The sequence below is a fragment of the Felis catus genome, chromosome F2 (assembly GCF_018350175.1).
Source record: "Felis catus isolate Fca126 chromosome F2, F.catus_Fca126_mat1.0, whole genome shotgun sequence".
Taxonomy (NCBI): domain Eukaryota; kingdom Metazoa; phylum Chordata; class Mammalia; order Carnivora; family Felidae; genus Felis; species Felis catus.
In genome coordinates this window covers 46,282,975-46,300,621 of record NC_058385.1, presented here as the reverse complement: position 1 = coordinate 46,300,621, position 17,647 = coordinate 46,282,975, and the positions used below count along the sequence as shown (strand labels likewise).

Here is a 17,647-nt window from a genome sequence, read left to right as displayed (position 1 = left end):
GTAATTTTTAATAGCATCACCACTCTCACATGTTCCAGTTTAGGTTGTTAATTATATGATCACTCTACTGATACTTTCCTTAGTTTGTGTGGTAGATACAGGGGTATTCATTTGTAAGTCCTTTTTGTATGTGTGACATTTTTCAGTAAAATTTAAAAATATTTCATACTTTGGGTTATTTTCGCCCATTTTCTTCTCATTGAGACTTCATTGTTAAAAAAGTAAAATGGCTTAATATTCTAAATATTTTGGAGAAATTAAATGTTAACTCAAGTATAAATATCATAAAATAATAGAAACAACTACTTTAATAGATTCTGTTATTAGGAAAACAACCACTTGATTGTTACATAAGTTTAACAAAGAATTGGCCTTGATTAAATTGACTGTAAGTTAACTTTGGGTTGGTGGTTGTTAGTATTTTACCCACAAAGGACAAAGAAAACATGTCAACATAACTTTTATTTATGTATTTTCATTTACATTTGATTTATGCTGTCTCTCAAGATTAAGAGCATATTTTATATACTTGATTACACTGTAGGCTTTTATGGTTGCATTATGTAGAAAATGTCATCCATTAACCTAAAATGTATATGTATACTTTGAAAACATAGAGGGGCACTTGGGTGGCTCAATTGGTTAAGTGTCTGACTTCAGCTCAGATCATGATCTCGTGGGTTCGTGAGTTTGAGTCCCACATCTGCCTCTGTACTGACAGCTCAGAGCTTAGAGCCTGCTTCACATTCTGTTTCCCTCTTTCTCTGCCCCTCCCCTGCTCGCGTGTGCGGGTGCACACGCTTGCTCTCTCAAAAGTAGCTAAACATAAAAAAACTTGAAAACATAGAATACTACATAAACTCTCATTAAAAGTTTCATTTTTACTTAGCATGAGCATATACAGATCTGATTTTGAATCTCTGTCCTATTGTGTTAAGAATTGGGATAGATCTTTAATTTTATTATTAGCATAATTCCTAGCACACAATAACTATTTTATAGCTCTTATTTATCATTCCTCATGTCCATTTCTTAAGTTTTGCTGTAAATTTTTTTAAGTCAGACAGCTACTCAAATATTTAATGCATCTGTGTGCCAGGTAGTAGAGATTTAATAATGAACAAAACCCAAAAATCCCTGCCCTCTCAGAACTTACTAAAATTTTTGGATCTACAGAAGGACTTTTTTTTTTTTAATATTTTATTTATTTTTGAGAGAGAGTGCACACACAAGAGCAGGGGATGTGTATAGAGAGAGGGAGACAGAGTCCCCAGCAGACTCTGTACTGTCAGCGCAGAGCTTGATGCAGGGCTCAAACTCACAAACTGCAAGATCATGACCTGAGCTGAAATCAAGAGTTGGTCGCTTAACCGACTGAGCCATCAGGTGCCCCAAGACATTTTTTAACTTAAAATCCATTTATTATTTAAATCTGGCATTAAGAATACTGGTAAATATCTGATTGTCAGTAAGTCATAGAAATATTTAGGCAACTAGGACCATTGGCACATATATAGTATTTAATACCTTTCATTGTACAACACACTTGAAAGGCTTTTTTCTAGAAATGCTGTTTGTGAAGTTATGAATTTTTTCTTTTGCATTTGACATTTATCAATATAACCCTTTTGTGTGTCTAACGTTAATTTTACTTAAACATGTAGTTTAACACACTTTGAGAAATACTTCCCTGAGCTCAGAGTATAAAGAAAACTTGACCTGGTTTCTATTTGAGATGTCTCAGGGTTTCTGACCTAATATTCTTTCCACTCTTCTGAGGGCCAGGACAGATGAAGCTTGTTTAAAAGATAGTATTTCTAAAAACTCCTCTTGAGAAGGAGCCAAACCTGTGTGCTATGATTTAACCAGGATGAAGTTAGCCAGACTGCTTCTAGAACATGCAGTCTGTACAGGTTCAGAGAAAAATCTGGCCGTGGCTAAGAAGTGTTGGGGTGAGGGGCACTTAGGAAGGAAAGCATAAAACCTGTGTTGAGTAAAAATATCTGATTACCTTCTGCCCAGGAGGCCTGGTTTATACATTGTAGGCACATAGCAAAAAGTTACCATATCAGTTTTGGTCATCACTTGTTTCAATGCCACCCTTCTACCAGCACAAATTATCCCTGTTATCTCAGGTGAGTGCTTCTGACTTTGATGGGGAGCTTTGAATACATAGGAACATTTATTATAGAAGAATATGATTAATGATTTAATAATGTCTGTGAGCCCCTCAAGGGCAAAAATGTGTGTGTGTGTGTGTGTGTGTGTGTGTGTGTGTGTGTGTGTGTGTATTTGATTTTTCTTTGTAACCATTGGTTAACCCCATGCTCAACAAAGAGTTGTTGAATGAACCAATCTTACTATATGCCACAAACATAAATCATCTATCTTAAGAACCATCAATAAAACACTTTAAAGCAATGTGATCAGCTATAATCAGGTTTGTGTAGTGTCAAACTGGCCGATATTTAAATTATTCTATATAATTATTGTGGTGGAGGATACTGTTCATAAACTTAAATGGAGCTATAGCAACTAAACAATATTTTAAACTCAAATTTTAATATTTAAATATTTTAAATTTAGTTAATATCTATATAACTCTTATTTCCATCCTACAAAAAGGTTTTAGCCATAACTTGGTCATCTTTTGGGACACCTGGGTGGCTCAGTCATTAAGTATCCAACTTCAGCTCAGGTCATCATCTCACGGTCCATGGGTTCGAGCCCCGCATCAGGCTCTGTGCTGACAACTCAAAGCTGGAGCCTGCTTTGGATTCTGTGTCTCCCTGTCTCTATGTCCCTCCCCCACTTGTGCTTTCTCTCTCTCAAAAGTAAATAAATAAACATTAAAAAAATAAAAAATAACTTGACCATCTTTTGACATGCTGGAAATGCTTTTGTAGGCTGACCTTTTAGAAATTTTATACAGAGAAGAGATCCAACTTTTATTTTCTCCAGAGGAAACAAGTACATGTGACTTAGAAAACAGCAGGTTTTGTGTATAGGGAACCATCATGAGTAAACCATGTTTCAGTGGAAGTTGTAATTCTTAACTAGTGGTAAGTTGTATCTGTTAGAATAGACATTCATAAAAGTATTCTGGGAGTTTGAAAGTACCTTGAGCTGAGAGTTTGCTCTTTTTTAAATTATTCTTCCTAACCATAAAATTGATCTAGATAGATTTTAATGCTGTGTAATTCAGTATAAACTTCTGCTATACCAGACATTATTATGATACTAAGATTTTTGATGGAGTTTTAAGGGAATCAATAAAAACGTTCCCTCAAACCTTCATTCAGAACCAAGTTGATATGACAGGAGACATGTCAGCTCTCTCTACTAATTAGTTAGCTAAAGAATGTGGCTTTAGATGTGCAGCCAGAATAGCTTGCTTACACTTCACTCCTAAATAAGACTGACTTCTCCAAATAGTCTGGGCAGTTCTCAACAACTGTAAGCCTCCCCTGGAGCATGTAGTGGAAAGCACAACAGAATTCGTCCTCTGTAGGAAGTAAGCAGCTTCTGAAAGAGGGAACCAGGAGATGAGCCTCACATTACCTAGACACTCTCCCAAATATATTAAGCAAGTTACTCCTTTTCCATAAAATAATAGTAACTTTTAGCAAGTGGAAACATGAGCCTATTGATTTTGATACAAAATTTTACTTTTCCCCTTATCTGGATCAAATAGTTTGGGTATTTGTGATTATGTTTTCTTTGTTCTCTAAAGGTTGTGTTAAAATTTACCTTTGGGGCAAAAAATGTATCTTTGATTCCTAGATAATCGTTCTTCTTTTTTCTCATTTTTTAATATTTTTATTGGGGACTATTATATCTTTCTTAGGATTACATTTCATGTGAAATATATCTATTGTTCTTTTTACTTGTTCCTTCATGAGGAATTTGCTATAGACAGGCTATACTATCCTAGCTGGTATCCCTACTTCCTAAGTGTGATCATTAGTGTAATTTGTAGAACTCTAGTACTGCGAAACTCTACCAGGAAATAGACATCATGGTGAAATAAATTCTGGAAATCACTGTCTACTGATCATTGATATGTTAAAAAAATTTTTTTAGAAAATCCTAGGATTAACAAAAAAAATGAAAAAGTAATTCTGCTTAGCATTTTCCTAACTTGACCATTGAGTACTTGTTAGTATAGACCTCCTGTTAGCAATTTAGTGAACAAAATATTTCTGGAAAGACTGCCCTATTCGAATCCCTTTGCACCTTTCCCGTTTCTTCCTATCCCTTCACTCCTGCTAAATAGGGAGGCTTCAACATTTTAAGTAGGGGGGTGCCTGGGTGGTTCATTCAGTAAAACGTCCAACTCTTGATTTCAGCTCGTCATGATCCCCTGGGTTTGTGAGTTCAAGTCCCACATCTGGCTCTGCACTCACAGTGCAGATCCTGCTTGGGATTATCTCTCTCTCTCTCTCTCTCTCTCTGCCCCTCTCCCCCTTTCCCCTGCTTGCATGCTTGCTCTCTCTTGCTCTCTCAAAATGGGTGAATAAACTTAAAAAAAATTTAAGTAGAAAGAATAGAGATGGAAAGTAAGACTTGAGTTAAATAATGGATTGTAGAAGGAAATGGAGTATCTTTTAAACCAAGATGTGAATACTGTTCAAGCCAAAGATGTTTAGTTAACTAGTATTATTCACTTATCTCTGACATCTGAGGGTGTTCTTTTCCCACATAACACTTAATGCATCAGAGCAGAGAGACTCCTGAAATTTTTCTTTAAAGGAAGCATTTTATATTTAGTTTTACCATTGGCTTCCATTATAATTTGAGAGCTGTTTTCCAATGGAAAAAAAGTTCAGCTCCCACACAATGAAAATCATCTTCAAAAGGCCTAACATTTTGCTTTCAAAAATGTGTGAATGCTAGGTACATTTAATTCTTGCTGTATTATAGAATGTGCCTAACAAAGTTATTATTAGGACTGAATATGTATGAACACGAACACTTATATAGTAAGTACTCAATAACTGTTAACATAAGAAAAAACTGGTAGACTGCCTTAACTTTTAATCAAAATATACATTCATGAAAACAGAATTAGGAAAGATAAACTTATTTTTCTTTGTGATTTGAACAGATTGAATGGGACGTGAATGTTTAGTTCTAGGATTGGATTTCTTAGCTTTTCCTTTAAAAAAATACTGAGAAGTAGCATAAAACAAGTTTGATATACTTTTTCTTATTACTTTATCTCTAATATTTGAGTACATACATGCTATGAACAAATTCTTTCCCCCCTTCTCCCTCCTTTCTCCCCACCTCTTTCTCTCCTCTCTCTCTCTCGCTCTCCCTGTATAACCACACACACAGCTTTATTTATGTATCACAACTCTTTTTAGTACTATATCCTAATTTTTGAGATGCATCTAACCTACATTTTCAACAAATGCCAAATGACCAGATGTCAAATTAATATTGCTCCAAGGCCAAAGTCAAATATCACTAATTATGGTGTGATGAACTTAGAGGATACAAAAGTAAATACAAAATTTTATACTTAAAAAGTTTAAAATTTTTTGTAATGTTTATTTTATTTTCGAGAGAGAGAGAGAGAGAGAGCGCGAGCGCGTGAGCAGGAGAGAAGCAGAGAGGGAGGGAGACACAGAATCCGAAGCAGGCTCCAGGCTCTGGGCTGTCAGCACAGAGCCTGATGCAGGCTTGAACCCATGAACTGTGAGATCATGACCTGAGCCTAAGTCAGGCACTCAACCGACTGAGCCACCCAGGTGTCCCTAAAAAAAATTTTTTAATGTTTATTTATTTTTGAGAGAGACATGGCACGATTGGGAGAGGGGCAGAGAGAGACGGAGACAGAATCTGAAGCAGGTTCCAGGCTCTGAGCTGTCAGCACAGAGCCCAACTCGGGCCTTGAACTCACGAGCTGTGGGATCATGACCAAAGTCGGATGTTCAGCTAACTGAGCCACCCAAGTGCCCCAATATAAAATTTTATTTAAAAAAAAATTTAAAAAATAATCAAATGTTAAGTGTTTGACATCATACTGTAGGATACTAGTCTACATGTCAGCTGTTTAGTTTGCTCCTGATAATTATACTGCATATTTAAAAAATTCTAAGTAGAGATATTCAATACTTATAAGCAGTTATTTTCAACAAGCTTAAGTCTTTAGACTCAAAACTGTAAGGAATTTTCATCTTAAAGCAATTTATGAAGCTGTTTGAAGTTTGATTATTGAGAATAAAATGCGTTTTGAGATCTCAGTTTTCTTGCCATACCCTTTTGTGTTTTCATGGATATTGTATCAGATTTTGGAAATTCTCATGTCATGAAATTTTATTTTACTTTGTTTTTTAAATGTTTATTTTTGAGAGACAGCACATGTGAAATTAGGGGAAGGGCAGAGAGGACAGGGTAGGGGACGAAGGATCCGAAGCAGGCTCTGTGCTGACAGCAGAAAGCCTGATGTGGGGCTCGAACTCATGAACCATGAGATCACCAGCTGAGCCAAAGTTGGTTGCTTAACTGGCTGAGCCACCCATACACTGCATCTTGTCATGAAATTTTAAAATGGCAAAGTTGACATTCTGTTTTTCATTCTTCTTGTCAAAATGTGAGGAATTCTCGAATAAGGACTTTTTCTTAAAAGATTCATAGCTTAAATCATTAAAAAGTATGTCAATTCTTAAAGGTTTATTTAGTGATATAGTAGTATACTGAACAACTTTAACCGAGGTTAGAATTACGATATAACCTAATTTCTTTTTTAAATTTAATTTTATTTATTTTAGAGTGTAAGCAGGGGAGAGGGGCAGAAGGAGAGAGAAGGAGAGTGAATCTTAAGCAGGTTCTATGTTCAGTGTGGAGTCCAACACCAGGCTTGATCCCACAACTGTGAGATAATGACCTATGCTGAAATCAAGAGTCAGATGCTTAACCGAGTGAGCCACCCAGGCGCCCTGATATAACCTAATTTCTGTTCATCTACCTCATATATGTTTTATAAATACTTATTTACTCAGAAAGGCTATATTCTTCCTAAATTCTGTTATAGCACTCTCAATGTTCATATTAACTGTAAATCTGTTTCCCTATTTAATTGTTTGAAAGTTCTTTAGTTTGTATCTAAATTTGGCTTTCACAGTCATCACTAATAATTATTGCATTTTATTTTTCCAACATTATGTACATTTATACTTAAGTTGTCCAGTAAAATTTCACCATATAAAGCCATAAGATTTTTATTCTGTCTAGAATGCCTACTAATGGTTATTTTACAATGAATATTCAGATACTAATAATCCAAAATGACATACATTACTTATATTGCTGTAGAAAGGATAGTAACTTGTATGATCACATGGTCATTAATCAAACACAGGTGCAGAGATACTAGAAATATCACTGAAATGGTGAATTGCTTATTTGGCATTCTAAAGATCAAGGCTAAAGCTGAAGTTGATTTTGGGTGACTACTGAGCCTAAGCCAAACTTCTTGAGTCCCTGTTATATTTTTGGGAAAACTTAGTTGTAGGGAGATGATGTAATTTACATGAAACTATTCAGTAATAGGGGGTAGAAGTGGAATTTGGACCAGGTAACCTAAATTTTTCTTCTGCCTTTATAATTGTGACTGGCCTTAAAAAACAGTCGGTCTTAACATCATTGTCCCCTGCATACACACAGATTTCCCTGTGTCCCTTTTCTTCCTTCCTTCAAGAAAAGCTAGGTTAGAAAAGAGTTTTAGAAGAGAAGGTCATTTCCTTTTCAGTGAAATTACTACCTTAAAGACTGCTTAGGGTTATAATTTGTAGAAGAGAAAGTGTAGAGTCTTTGAGGACTTTTTTCTTTTTATTGAGAATGCAATGAATAAGCCCTCAGGAAATTAAACTTTGCTAAATTACCTGACGCTGATACATAAATTACCTTTGAGTTAGTTATGCTTGGACATATTTATGATAGATAGTGGTAATTGCAGAATTGGTCTATCAAAAATAAAATGGAATTTAAGATGTAAAATTTAAGTTTAAAGGGTAAGATATAAGATATTAAGGAAGCAAAGGGTCCAAAAGTGGAGGAACTTCTTGACTATTAAAACTTTACAATTTTGTAGATTATTTTGAAATTTAATAAAAATCTCAGTGACAGTTACTGTTTAAATTTTACTGCCAATAACAAAAGGAACCCTGGAAACTCCCCTAAGTTTCCAGGCAAAAGGAAATGTTGGATATTTACAAAGCTTCTTATATATATTTTTTAAAATTTTTTTAACATTTATTTTTGAGACAGAGAGAGAGCATGAACAGGGGAGGGTCAGAGAAAGAAGGAGACACAGAATCTGAAACAGGCTCTGGGCTCTGAGCTGTCAGCACAGAGCCCGACGCGGGGCTCGAACCCACGGACCGCGAGATCATGACCTGAGCCGAAGTCGGGCGCCCAACCGACTGAGCCACCCAGGCGCCCCAAAAGCTTCTTATATATAAATAAGACTTGTTTGTGTCCCTTTCAAAGAGAACCAGAATCCTCTAAACATTTTTTATTGTAAACTTTTATTGAGATAATTATAGATTCATGTGTAATTATAAGAAATAATAGAGAAATCCTGTGTATCCTTCACAGTTTGCCCCAGTGGTACCATTTTACAAAGCTATAAGACAACATCACAACCAGGATATTGGCATTGATATAATCTACCAATCTTAAATTCCCCCAGTTTTACTTGTATTTACTGGTGTGTGTATGTATATTTAGTCATATACCTGTTGTTCTTTTATAAATACATCCACCTGTATCACACCCTGTTGGCTCCTCTACCCCATCCCTTAACCTGTGGCCACCTCTAGTCAGTTTTCCATTTCTAAAACTTTGTCATTTCAAAAATGTATAAATGGAATCATACAGTATATATAACTTTGAGACGGACTTTTTTCATTCAGCATAATTCCCCAGAGATTTATGAGAGTTGTTAAGTGTATCAGTAGTTTCTTTTTGTTCTCCAGTAGCAGTCCATGGTATATATGCACCCCAGTTTGTTTAACCATTGATTGACCTGTTGAAGAATGACATCTAAACTGTTTCTGGTTTTTGGCTGTTACAAATAAAGCTGCTATAGACGTTTGTGTACTTGTTTGAACATAAGTTTTCATTTTTCTGGGATAAATGTCCAAGAGTGCCCAGAATTTATTTTAAATAAGAAATTATTAAAGTGCCAAAAATATTGGGGAGTGCTCAGTTGGTTAAGCATCTGACTCCGGCTCAGGTCATGATCTCACGGCTCATGGGTTCAAGCCCCGTGTCAGGCCCTGTGCTGACAGTTCAGAGCCTGGAGCCTGCTTTGGATTCTATATCTCCTTCTCAGCCCTCCCCTGCTCACGTGCACGCTCGCTCTGTCCGTCTCTCTCTCAAAAATAAACATGAAAGTGACAAAAATATTAACTTAGAGAATAGGTATTGGGGCAAGTCATGAATCTACTATTCTCAGTCTTTTAAGTGGAAAAAAAAATTTTTTGCTTGAAAATTCAAGTTTATGTACTTTTTGGTAGGACATCGGCACCAAAGAGCACTTTCAGCATGTGCCTTAGAAACATTAATATGAGAATTTATGCATAAATACCAGATAATTACAGAACTTATGAATTGGCAGTTTGCCATTCACTTATAGGTATAGCTCATTCACAGTCATTATATTTTGAATAGGTTATATTTTTGTTTTTCTGATTTTCAAAGTAACAAGTAATTATAAAAATCAGAAATGTATAGGGGTGCCTATAGGGCTTAGTCGGTTAAGTGTCCAACTTTAGCTCAGGTCATGATGTCACAAGTCGTGAGTTTGAGCCTCACATGGGGCTCTGTGCTGACAGCTCAGAGTGTGAAGCCTGCTTTGGATTCTGTGTCTCCCTCTCTCTCTGCCCCTCCCCCACATAAAAATAAATAAACATTAAAAAAAATTTTTAAGTCGGAAATGTATAAATATATAAAACAGAAAATTAGAACTCTAATACCAGCAAAACGGCTGTCAAGATTTTTGGTGTATTTCCTTCTAGTGTTTTCTGTGTGCATATTGTACTAATTTAATAGAATTTTTATAAAATTGGGATTAAGTTAACTATATAGTTTGCCATCTTAGTTAACAGTGGAACTTTAAAAATGTTTTGAACCATTTGTATGTCTTCATTTATGAATTGTTCACTTTTCCCCCCCTTTTATATTGATGAGATAGAGTTTATGACTATTTGGTCATGCATAAATAGAAAACAGGAATAGCATTGAAGTTGGCTAATTGTTTTACTTAATATTTCTTCTTTTATGTCACATTTTAAATCGTTTTTATTCTTCTTTGAAGATACGCTGTGATAGCATTTGGATGTGCTAGCTGTCCAAAATTAACATGTGGGCGAGAAGGCTGTGGAACAGAGTTTTGCTACCACTGTAAACAAATTTGGCACCCCAATCAGACCTGTGATGCTGCTCGGCAAGAGAGAGCCCAGAGTTTACGTCTGAGAACTATACGTTCTTCATCCATTAGTTATAGTCAAGAATCTGGAGCAGCAGGTACTTATGTCTAACTTTTCTAATAAGATACTTGACACATACAGAGCACTATAGTTATCTTAATAAAAAATGCAGCATTCAGTTCCTGTTATTACCTTTTCTCCCTTCAGTTTTTGAAAGTGTTTTATGTGTTGGCATTTCTGTCTCAGAAGCACTCAATCTTTGCTGTGGAAGAAAATGGTACTGAGGTTGGAAAGATTTTATTGTCAAAAAGTGAAGTGCCGTGATGATTTGCATAACTGATAGCTAAGGATGTCTGAAATTGTAATTTATAAAGGTGTATTATGCAAAGCTTAGCAAAGATTTTTAATAAAATATTAAGTTTGAATATATTACCTTTAGATTATTTCTAATTGTGTAAATATCACAAAGTTACAGGTTTAAAATGGTATTTATTTTTTGAATTCTTTCATTTACATGTTTTGTGAAATACTACATCTTTTATTTACAGATGTCTCTTCTAATTTTGTGATCAAGGATTCAAATCATACCTTAGTGGGGAGGACACTAAGAATTTTGTGTCTTTGGCTAAGAATTTAAAAATTACCTGGGGATATGTACATGAACAATGTATGCATCTTCTAAATCTCAAAAATTTAAAAAAAACATTTTTTTTTTAATGTTTATTTTTGAGGGAGAGAGAGCATGAGTGGGGGAGGGGCAGAGAGAGAGGGAGACACAGAACCCAAAGCAGGCTCCACACTCTGAGCTGTCAGCACAGAGCCTGACGTTTTGAGCGGGGCTCGAACTCACGAACCACGAGATCGTTACCTGAGCCGAAGTTGGACGCTTAATGGTCTGAGCCACCCAGGCGCCCCTAAAAAATTTTTCTGAATCTCTTAATGTTCTTTGAATAAAAATTCCAAAAATTAATATTTCCCATTTACAAAATTTCATTGTTTATTGGGATTTTTAGGAAAAATACTTTTAGAAAAATAGTTTTTTTTTAGAAAAATACTTTTCTCACTAATTATAAAATGGAAAAACTTGGAAAGTACAGAAATTTGTCAAGAAAATGATTTACATTCCTACCAGCAGTGTATTATTGAGATAGTCATATACTTAATGCTATCAGAGAAAAGTCTTATTCAGTAGTTAAAATTGAATTTTAAATTAAACATTTAAAATGATATAAACTTGAAAGTCAACATTTAATATTTTATATAATGTACACAGATTTTCATGCTTGTTTGCTGATTGGCTTGTTTTTGCTTACTCTCCTGAAGATTTGGGGTGGAACTCAAAGGTATAAATAATGAATTGTAGGTGTGGGTCCAGAAGCAATTCAGAGAGGACCTGATATATGTAAACTGTACCCTGTAGAGTCCGCTGTAGCCATTGAATGGTCCACTTGGAAATGATATTCCTCTTTTTTAAATGTAGGGATGGGTGTTTATTGGTTATAGGACACATGACATACTGAGTAACAGACTTGACCCTGGAATCAGTGTCTCTGGATATGAATTGTAGCTTCTCCACTAATTCTCTGTGCAACCCTGAGCAAGTTGTCTCAGCTATAAAATGAAGATATTAATAATACTTATGTCTATAAGGTTGAAACATTTCCTGACACATAGTAGGTGCTCTGGCTGTTAGAGGTGGAGAAACTAGAGAAACCAGTCACCTGCTAGAGATTTGCATTTGTTATTGATTTTAAAATAAACATCATGATTTAGTCATCCAAATAAATGTTGATCTTACAGTATTCACCATGGGGGATTTTATGTTGTTTTTTTTCAGCAGTGCTACCCTGGAACACCTTATTGGTCATAGCCTTTAGATCCTAATACAGCCACTTAAACTATCTTCTTAATGTCAGTTTGATTTTGGGAAATGACCAGAAGTTCCTTTGGAGCTAAGTTTAACCACTAGAATATCATACCAAGTTGAATCACTGGTTTGGGATATATCCAAAGTAAAATGTGACTGATCATGGGAATAATTTTTTTTTTTTTGAAGTTTATTTATTTTGAGAGAGAGGTAGTACAAGGGAGGGAGGGGCAGAGAGAATCTCAAGCAGGGATCTCTCAAGGGAGAGAGAGAATCTCAAGCAGGCTGTGCACTGTTAGTGCAGAGCCCAATGTGGGTCACGAAGTCACAAGCCACGAGACACATGACTGGAGTCAAAATCAAGAATTGGTTGCATAACCGACTGAACCACCCAGGTGCTCTCGAGAGTGATTTTCTTTATATTAAGTTGCTTTGAAAGTAATTATGAAAGAAAAACTTCCCAAATGATTTGAGCCAAATGGTAGCATTGTTGGAATAAATATAGCCTCCCAAGGTGATTATTTTAAAAAGTTCATTTGGAATTTTTCCATATTTCAAAAATCTTATAATTCTGAAAATTTAAGTACATGCCTTTTTACTTTCAGTGCTCTAAAAATCAGAACTCTCAGGACAAATGTTTATGTGATAGTTTCTTTTGATATAATCTATAAACTTGAACTTGGCTGCTCATTGACTGGCGGGGGGAAGAGGGAAGGAAACTACCATCTGAAATGGTTTTATTAATTCCCATTATTCCAGATATCTTGGTATTTTTGTCTCCCATTATCATGATTCTTTGAAAAATTGGCTGTACTTTTAAAGATTGCTTGACATAACGATAATAATCAGTTGACTGTTCCTTATGAGTGAGTTGAAGATAAGTAAGAGTGCTGTATTGTGATTATATTTGTCTTTAAACTGTGACAGTATTGCATCTACATGAGACACTTCCTTATAGCTACTAGGGAGTTTATGCACTTGGAGTTCACATTTTAAATAACTATATTTTTCACTTTTGTTACTATATTTCCCCCCTTTATTAAAAATACATTTAATTGGTTTTCCACTCCCCTATCTACTACTGTCCCCTGTGTACTATTCCCTAATGCTATCACCCCAAGAGATAACCACTGTTAACATTTTGTTGTAAGTCCTTACAGGTACTATGGTGGGGGGTGGGAACATTTTTAAACAAATTTTGAGATTTGACAAATTTGACAAATTGTATAGTGTTTTGTAACCTGTTATTTTTTTTCTTAATATGACAGTAGGCCAGCCCATATTTTAACAGCAAATAGAAATATGATTTTAAAAAAAAAACACAAAACTTTGTCAAACCCACCTTAAATACAAACAGGAAACTTTTAACATAAAGCAGCTGTGGATTAATTGATGCTCAGGGAATGGGGCATCAGTTGACCATCTAATCAGTAAAATAGCTCTATTTAGGATTTTTGCATTTTGAGAGAAAAATATGTACACAGTGAATTTTTTTCTAATTTGTTTTAAGAAAAGAGACAAAGACAAAACAGCCTTTTGTAGATAAGTACACAGTGAAAACATGCACATCTATAAGGAGACCTCAAAAAAAATCCCTTATGGTGTTCATTCTCTAACATGTAATCTAAGCGTATTGAAAGGCTGTTTTGTGTTTTTAGAACATAAGAATGAGGATGTCCCCTTTCATTTTGTTCTGAATGTATCAGAGCCAAAGTCGAGTGTCTTTACTCCCACCTCTGATTGAGATATTTACTACTTGAGTATACTCTGGAATGAGGAGTTTATCAATTAATATGCCAGTTAAGCAGATAGTATTTCTTTAATTTGATGTACTAGACATTATATCACCTATAAAAGCTAGCTTTTTAAAATTTATGCTCCAGTGTTAAAAGTATTTTAATGCAGACTTTATGTCCTTTGGATCATTGAAATCATGACTTACGGATATTTTTAATTTTTATATTCTTGATCTGGCTGCATAGAGTTACCAGTTTGCTCAAAATTGTTTGAATTGTTAAAATACTAATTGTGAGCATTGATGGGTTCTTAAGTTAAAAACCAGCTTTGACTCTTAAAGAAGCAGTAAGGAAAGCTGAATTCACTGTAAAATATGACCATAAAACTTTTAGAAAGGAAACTAGAATATAGTTTAATGCTTATCATGTAAGAAAATGGAACAAATACTTGAATTCAATGGCTAGTACCATGCATATCTTTTCTTAACTGTGTATAGTAAGAAAATATACCTCACTACTAATAATAGAAAATAATTTACTGGTTGCTCTTAGATGCCAAAGTTCAAAATAGTTGTGTAATTTGAGATAACTTGTATTCTATGTTAGTGATTCCAAAAGTTATGTACCATTTGATTTTAACTTAGCACCTGTGTGCATTGTAACCATATTACTGTGCATTATCCAGAAACAGCATTTGAATAAATGAATAAAAAAAGGACAAAGATAACTATTCTGTAGTATAAAGAATATCTACATTTTAATAAAGTAGAGATGGTTAGAAAAGTTTTAGAATATCAAGTGCCACTCAGGGAAGACAGCTATGAGGTAGGAACAAAGACAAACTTTATGTAGTTTGCAGTTTGCCCAGGGCTGTCCTTGGTTCTCCTTTCTCTTTTTATTATTTTGTTACTGTTTGTTCTCATTGTTCTGTGTTTGAAAATGTTTACAATTTGAAAATTTAGTATAAAGTATGTTCCTTTCTTCAGTTAACAATCTGATATGTTAAGATTTTTTTGGCATTGCTGCAATTGATTATCTACTAAAATTGTTATTTTTAGACCAGTTTTATGTACTAAACAAACAGGTCTCTCTGTTTTCCTGATAGCTGATGATATAAAGCCATGTCCACGATGTGCTGCTTATATAATAAAGATGAATGATGGGAGCTGTAATCACATGACATGTGCTGTCTGTGGTTGTGAGTTTTGTTGGTTATGTATGAAAGAAATCTCAGATTTACATTATTTAAGGTAAGTTTATAGTAGGAGCTAGCTATTTAGTCTGTGGCCATACCACCCTGAATACGCCCAATCGTGTCCGATATGGGAAGCTAAGCAGGATCAGGCCTGGTTAGTACTTGGGTGGGAAGGGAAAAGGAGCTATTTATATCTAAATATAATTTTATATTGTAAAAGAATTTGAAACTGTATTATCCTAAGCATTTTTAAACTTGGTGCTTATAAGATTCTTAGAGGGATGTGTTTTATTTCAGTTACATAAATTTAAATGGAACCAAATTATTGTGCTTGTCATTTGGGATTAGTCAAAAATAGGAAACCTAGATTTCTTCTTTTTTTGTGTTTGTTTTGTTTTTTTTTTAAACTAGAAAGCTAGTATTTTATACCCCCATGTAATTATGCTAGGTCATAAATAATTCCACTTAATTTTCTCATATATAAATTTCCTCATTTATTCCACAAAGTGAGCTTAATATAATCAGATAATTGTATGCCTAAAACAGGGATAGAAATAAGCATGTTTGCATTAATTTACTCTTCAAAAACTAACATTTTCTGGCTAATGGAGAACTAGGGATAAATATTTAACCTGAATTCTAGTTATCAGTATTCTTTTAAAAAAAATTTTTTTTAATGTTTATTTTTGAGAGCTAGAGAGAGACACAGAGTGTGAGCAGGGTAGAGGCAGAGAGTGGGGAGACAGAATCTGAAGCAGGCTCCAGGCTCCGAGCTGTCAGCACAGAACTGTGAGATCATGATCTGAGCCAAAGTCTGACGCTTAACCGACTGAGCCACTCAGGTGCCCCTATCAGTATCCTTTTAAAATAATTTATGGTGATTCTTACACTGATTTTTTTTTTTTTTTGGCTTTTAATGAGCCTAGAATTCAAAGAAAGGGAAAAAAACCTCATTCCTAAGTATGAAAATTCTTTTAGAGTCATTTCTTTAATGTACTGTAGTCATTATTATGTTTTACAGTGGTTACAGTTATAATTTTTTTCATTAGTCCATCAGGTTGTACTTTTTGGGGGAAGAAACCCTGGAGCCGAAAGAAGAAGATATTGTGGCAGCTGGGGACACTTGTTGGTGCTCCTGTAGGAATTGCTTTAATAGCTGGCATTGCTATCCCTGCAATGATTATTGGCATTCCTGTCTATGTGGGCCGTAAGGTAAAATGCTTGATTCCTTATTAGTTTAATATCTTATTCTAAATCTTTAGGATTAAGGTTGATGATTTTTGTTTTGCCTTTTATTTGTTTTGAAAGATCATTTTTAGTATTTTCAGTATAAAACTACTTTATTTTTCATAAAATAATAAATTTTCAGCATTCAGCAAACTCATACGAATGCATAGAAAGTAGACTTGCTTTGGGGCACCTGGGCGGCTCAGTCAGTTGAACATCTGACTTCAGCTAGGTCGTGAACTTGCAGTTCATGAGTTCGAGCCAGAGCCTGGAGCCTGCTTTGGATTCTGTGTCTCCCTCTCTGTTCCTCCTCTGCTCACACTCTGTCTCTCTCTCTCAAAAATAAATGAAGATTAAAAAATTTTTTTTAAAAAGTAGACTTGCTTTGAAATTACCTGAATCTGAAAACTTGAGTACATTTGTATTGTAAACCTTTCTAACTTTAAGTGTAAAGTATTGAAGGACACACCTCATATTTTTCGCATGGATGTATATCCTTGTAAAGTCAGGTCTAGAAAAAGTTAATGGCTAAAAAACACATGCCCTCAAGGCAAAGAATAATTAGCCAGTTCCTGAATTATTTTGAACTTTAGTTCAAAGCTTTTATTTTCTTAGATTACTGCTATTACTAAATATGCTGTTTTGTAGATTATAACAATCTTTTGAAGGTCCAAACACCAATAATTACCAGTGAGTGGCCTGTGAATGATGAATTATATTTCATTAGCTATTCAATAATTCTTTTTTGAAAAGTTAAAGGGATAATTTGTGAAGTGGCTAAGAAGTCACTTAGTGGCTAATAGAAAATCAGAACTGAGAAGTAACTATAGAAGGTGTCTCATTGCAGAATAGAGCAGAGGCATATAGCCCTTACTGTGTGCTGGGTGTTTTATGTACTTTGACTCCTTTTAAACTCACAGAAATTTATGTGTTACAATATTGAGGTTTAGGAAAGTTTGAGTTACACAAACAGAAGCAGAGCTAGGATGTAAACACAGATACGTTCTTTATGTAAGAATCCTGATAAATTCCTCTAGCCATTTGGGCACTTCAGTAATGGGGGAAACACCAACTCCTGAAGCAGCCCGTTCTGTTGCCTGTTACCTGTAATTGTTATGTTGAGTCAGAATCTGTTTCCCTTTGAATTGTTTCATTAAATTCCAGTTAAGACTTTTGGGAC

The 17,647-nt window shown here is 34.8% G+C and overlaps 1 protein-coding gene across 2 annotated transcripts in view; it reads left to right on the top strand.

Moving 5' to 3' along the window:
- The window catches only part of RNF19A (ring finger protein 19A, RBR E3 ubiquitin protein ligase), a 58,094-nt gene that overhangs the window by 29,495 nt on the left and 10,952 nt on the right, over positions 1 to 17,647 (top strand). For both annotated transcript variants that reach the window (XM_004000019.5, XM_006943325.4), the window contains exons 3-5: positions 10,331 to 10,539; positions 15,151 to 15,295; positions 16,290 to 16,452. In XM_004000019.5, the coding sequence (XP_004000068.1) occupies positions 10,331 to 10,539; positions 15,151 to 15,295; positions 16,290 to 16,452 (517 nt within the window). The remainder of the gene's footprint in view (positions 1 to 10,330; positions 10,540 to 15,150; positions 15,296 to 16,289; positions 16,453 to 17,647) is intronic.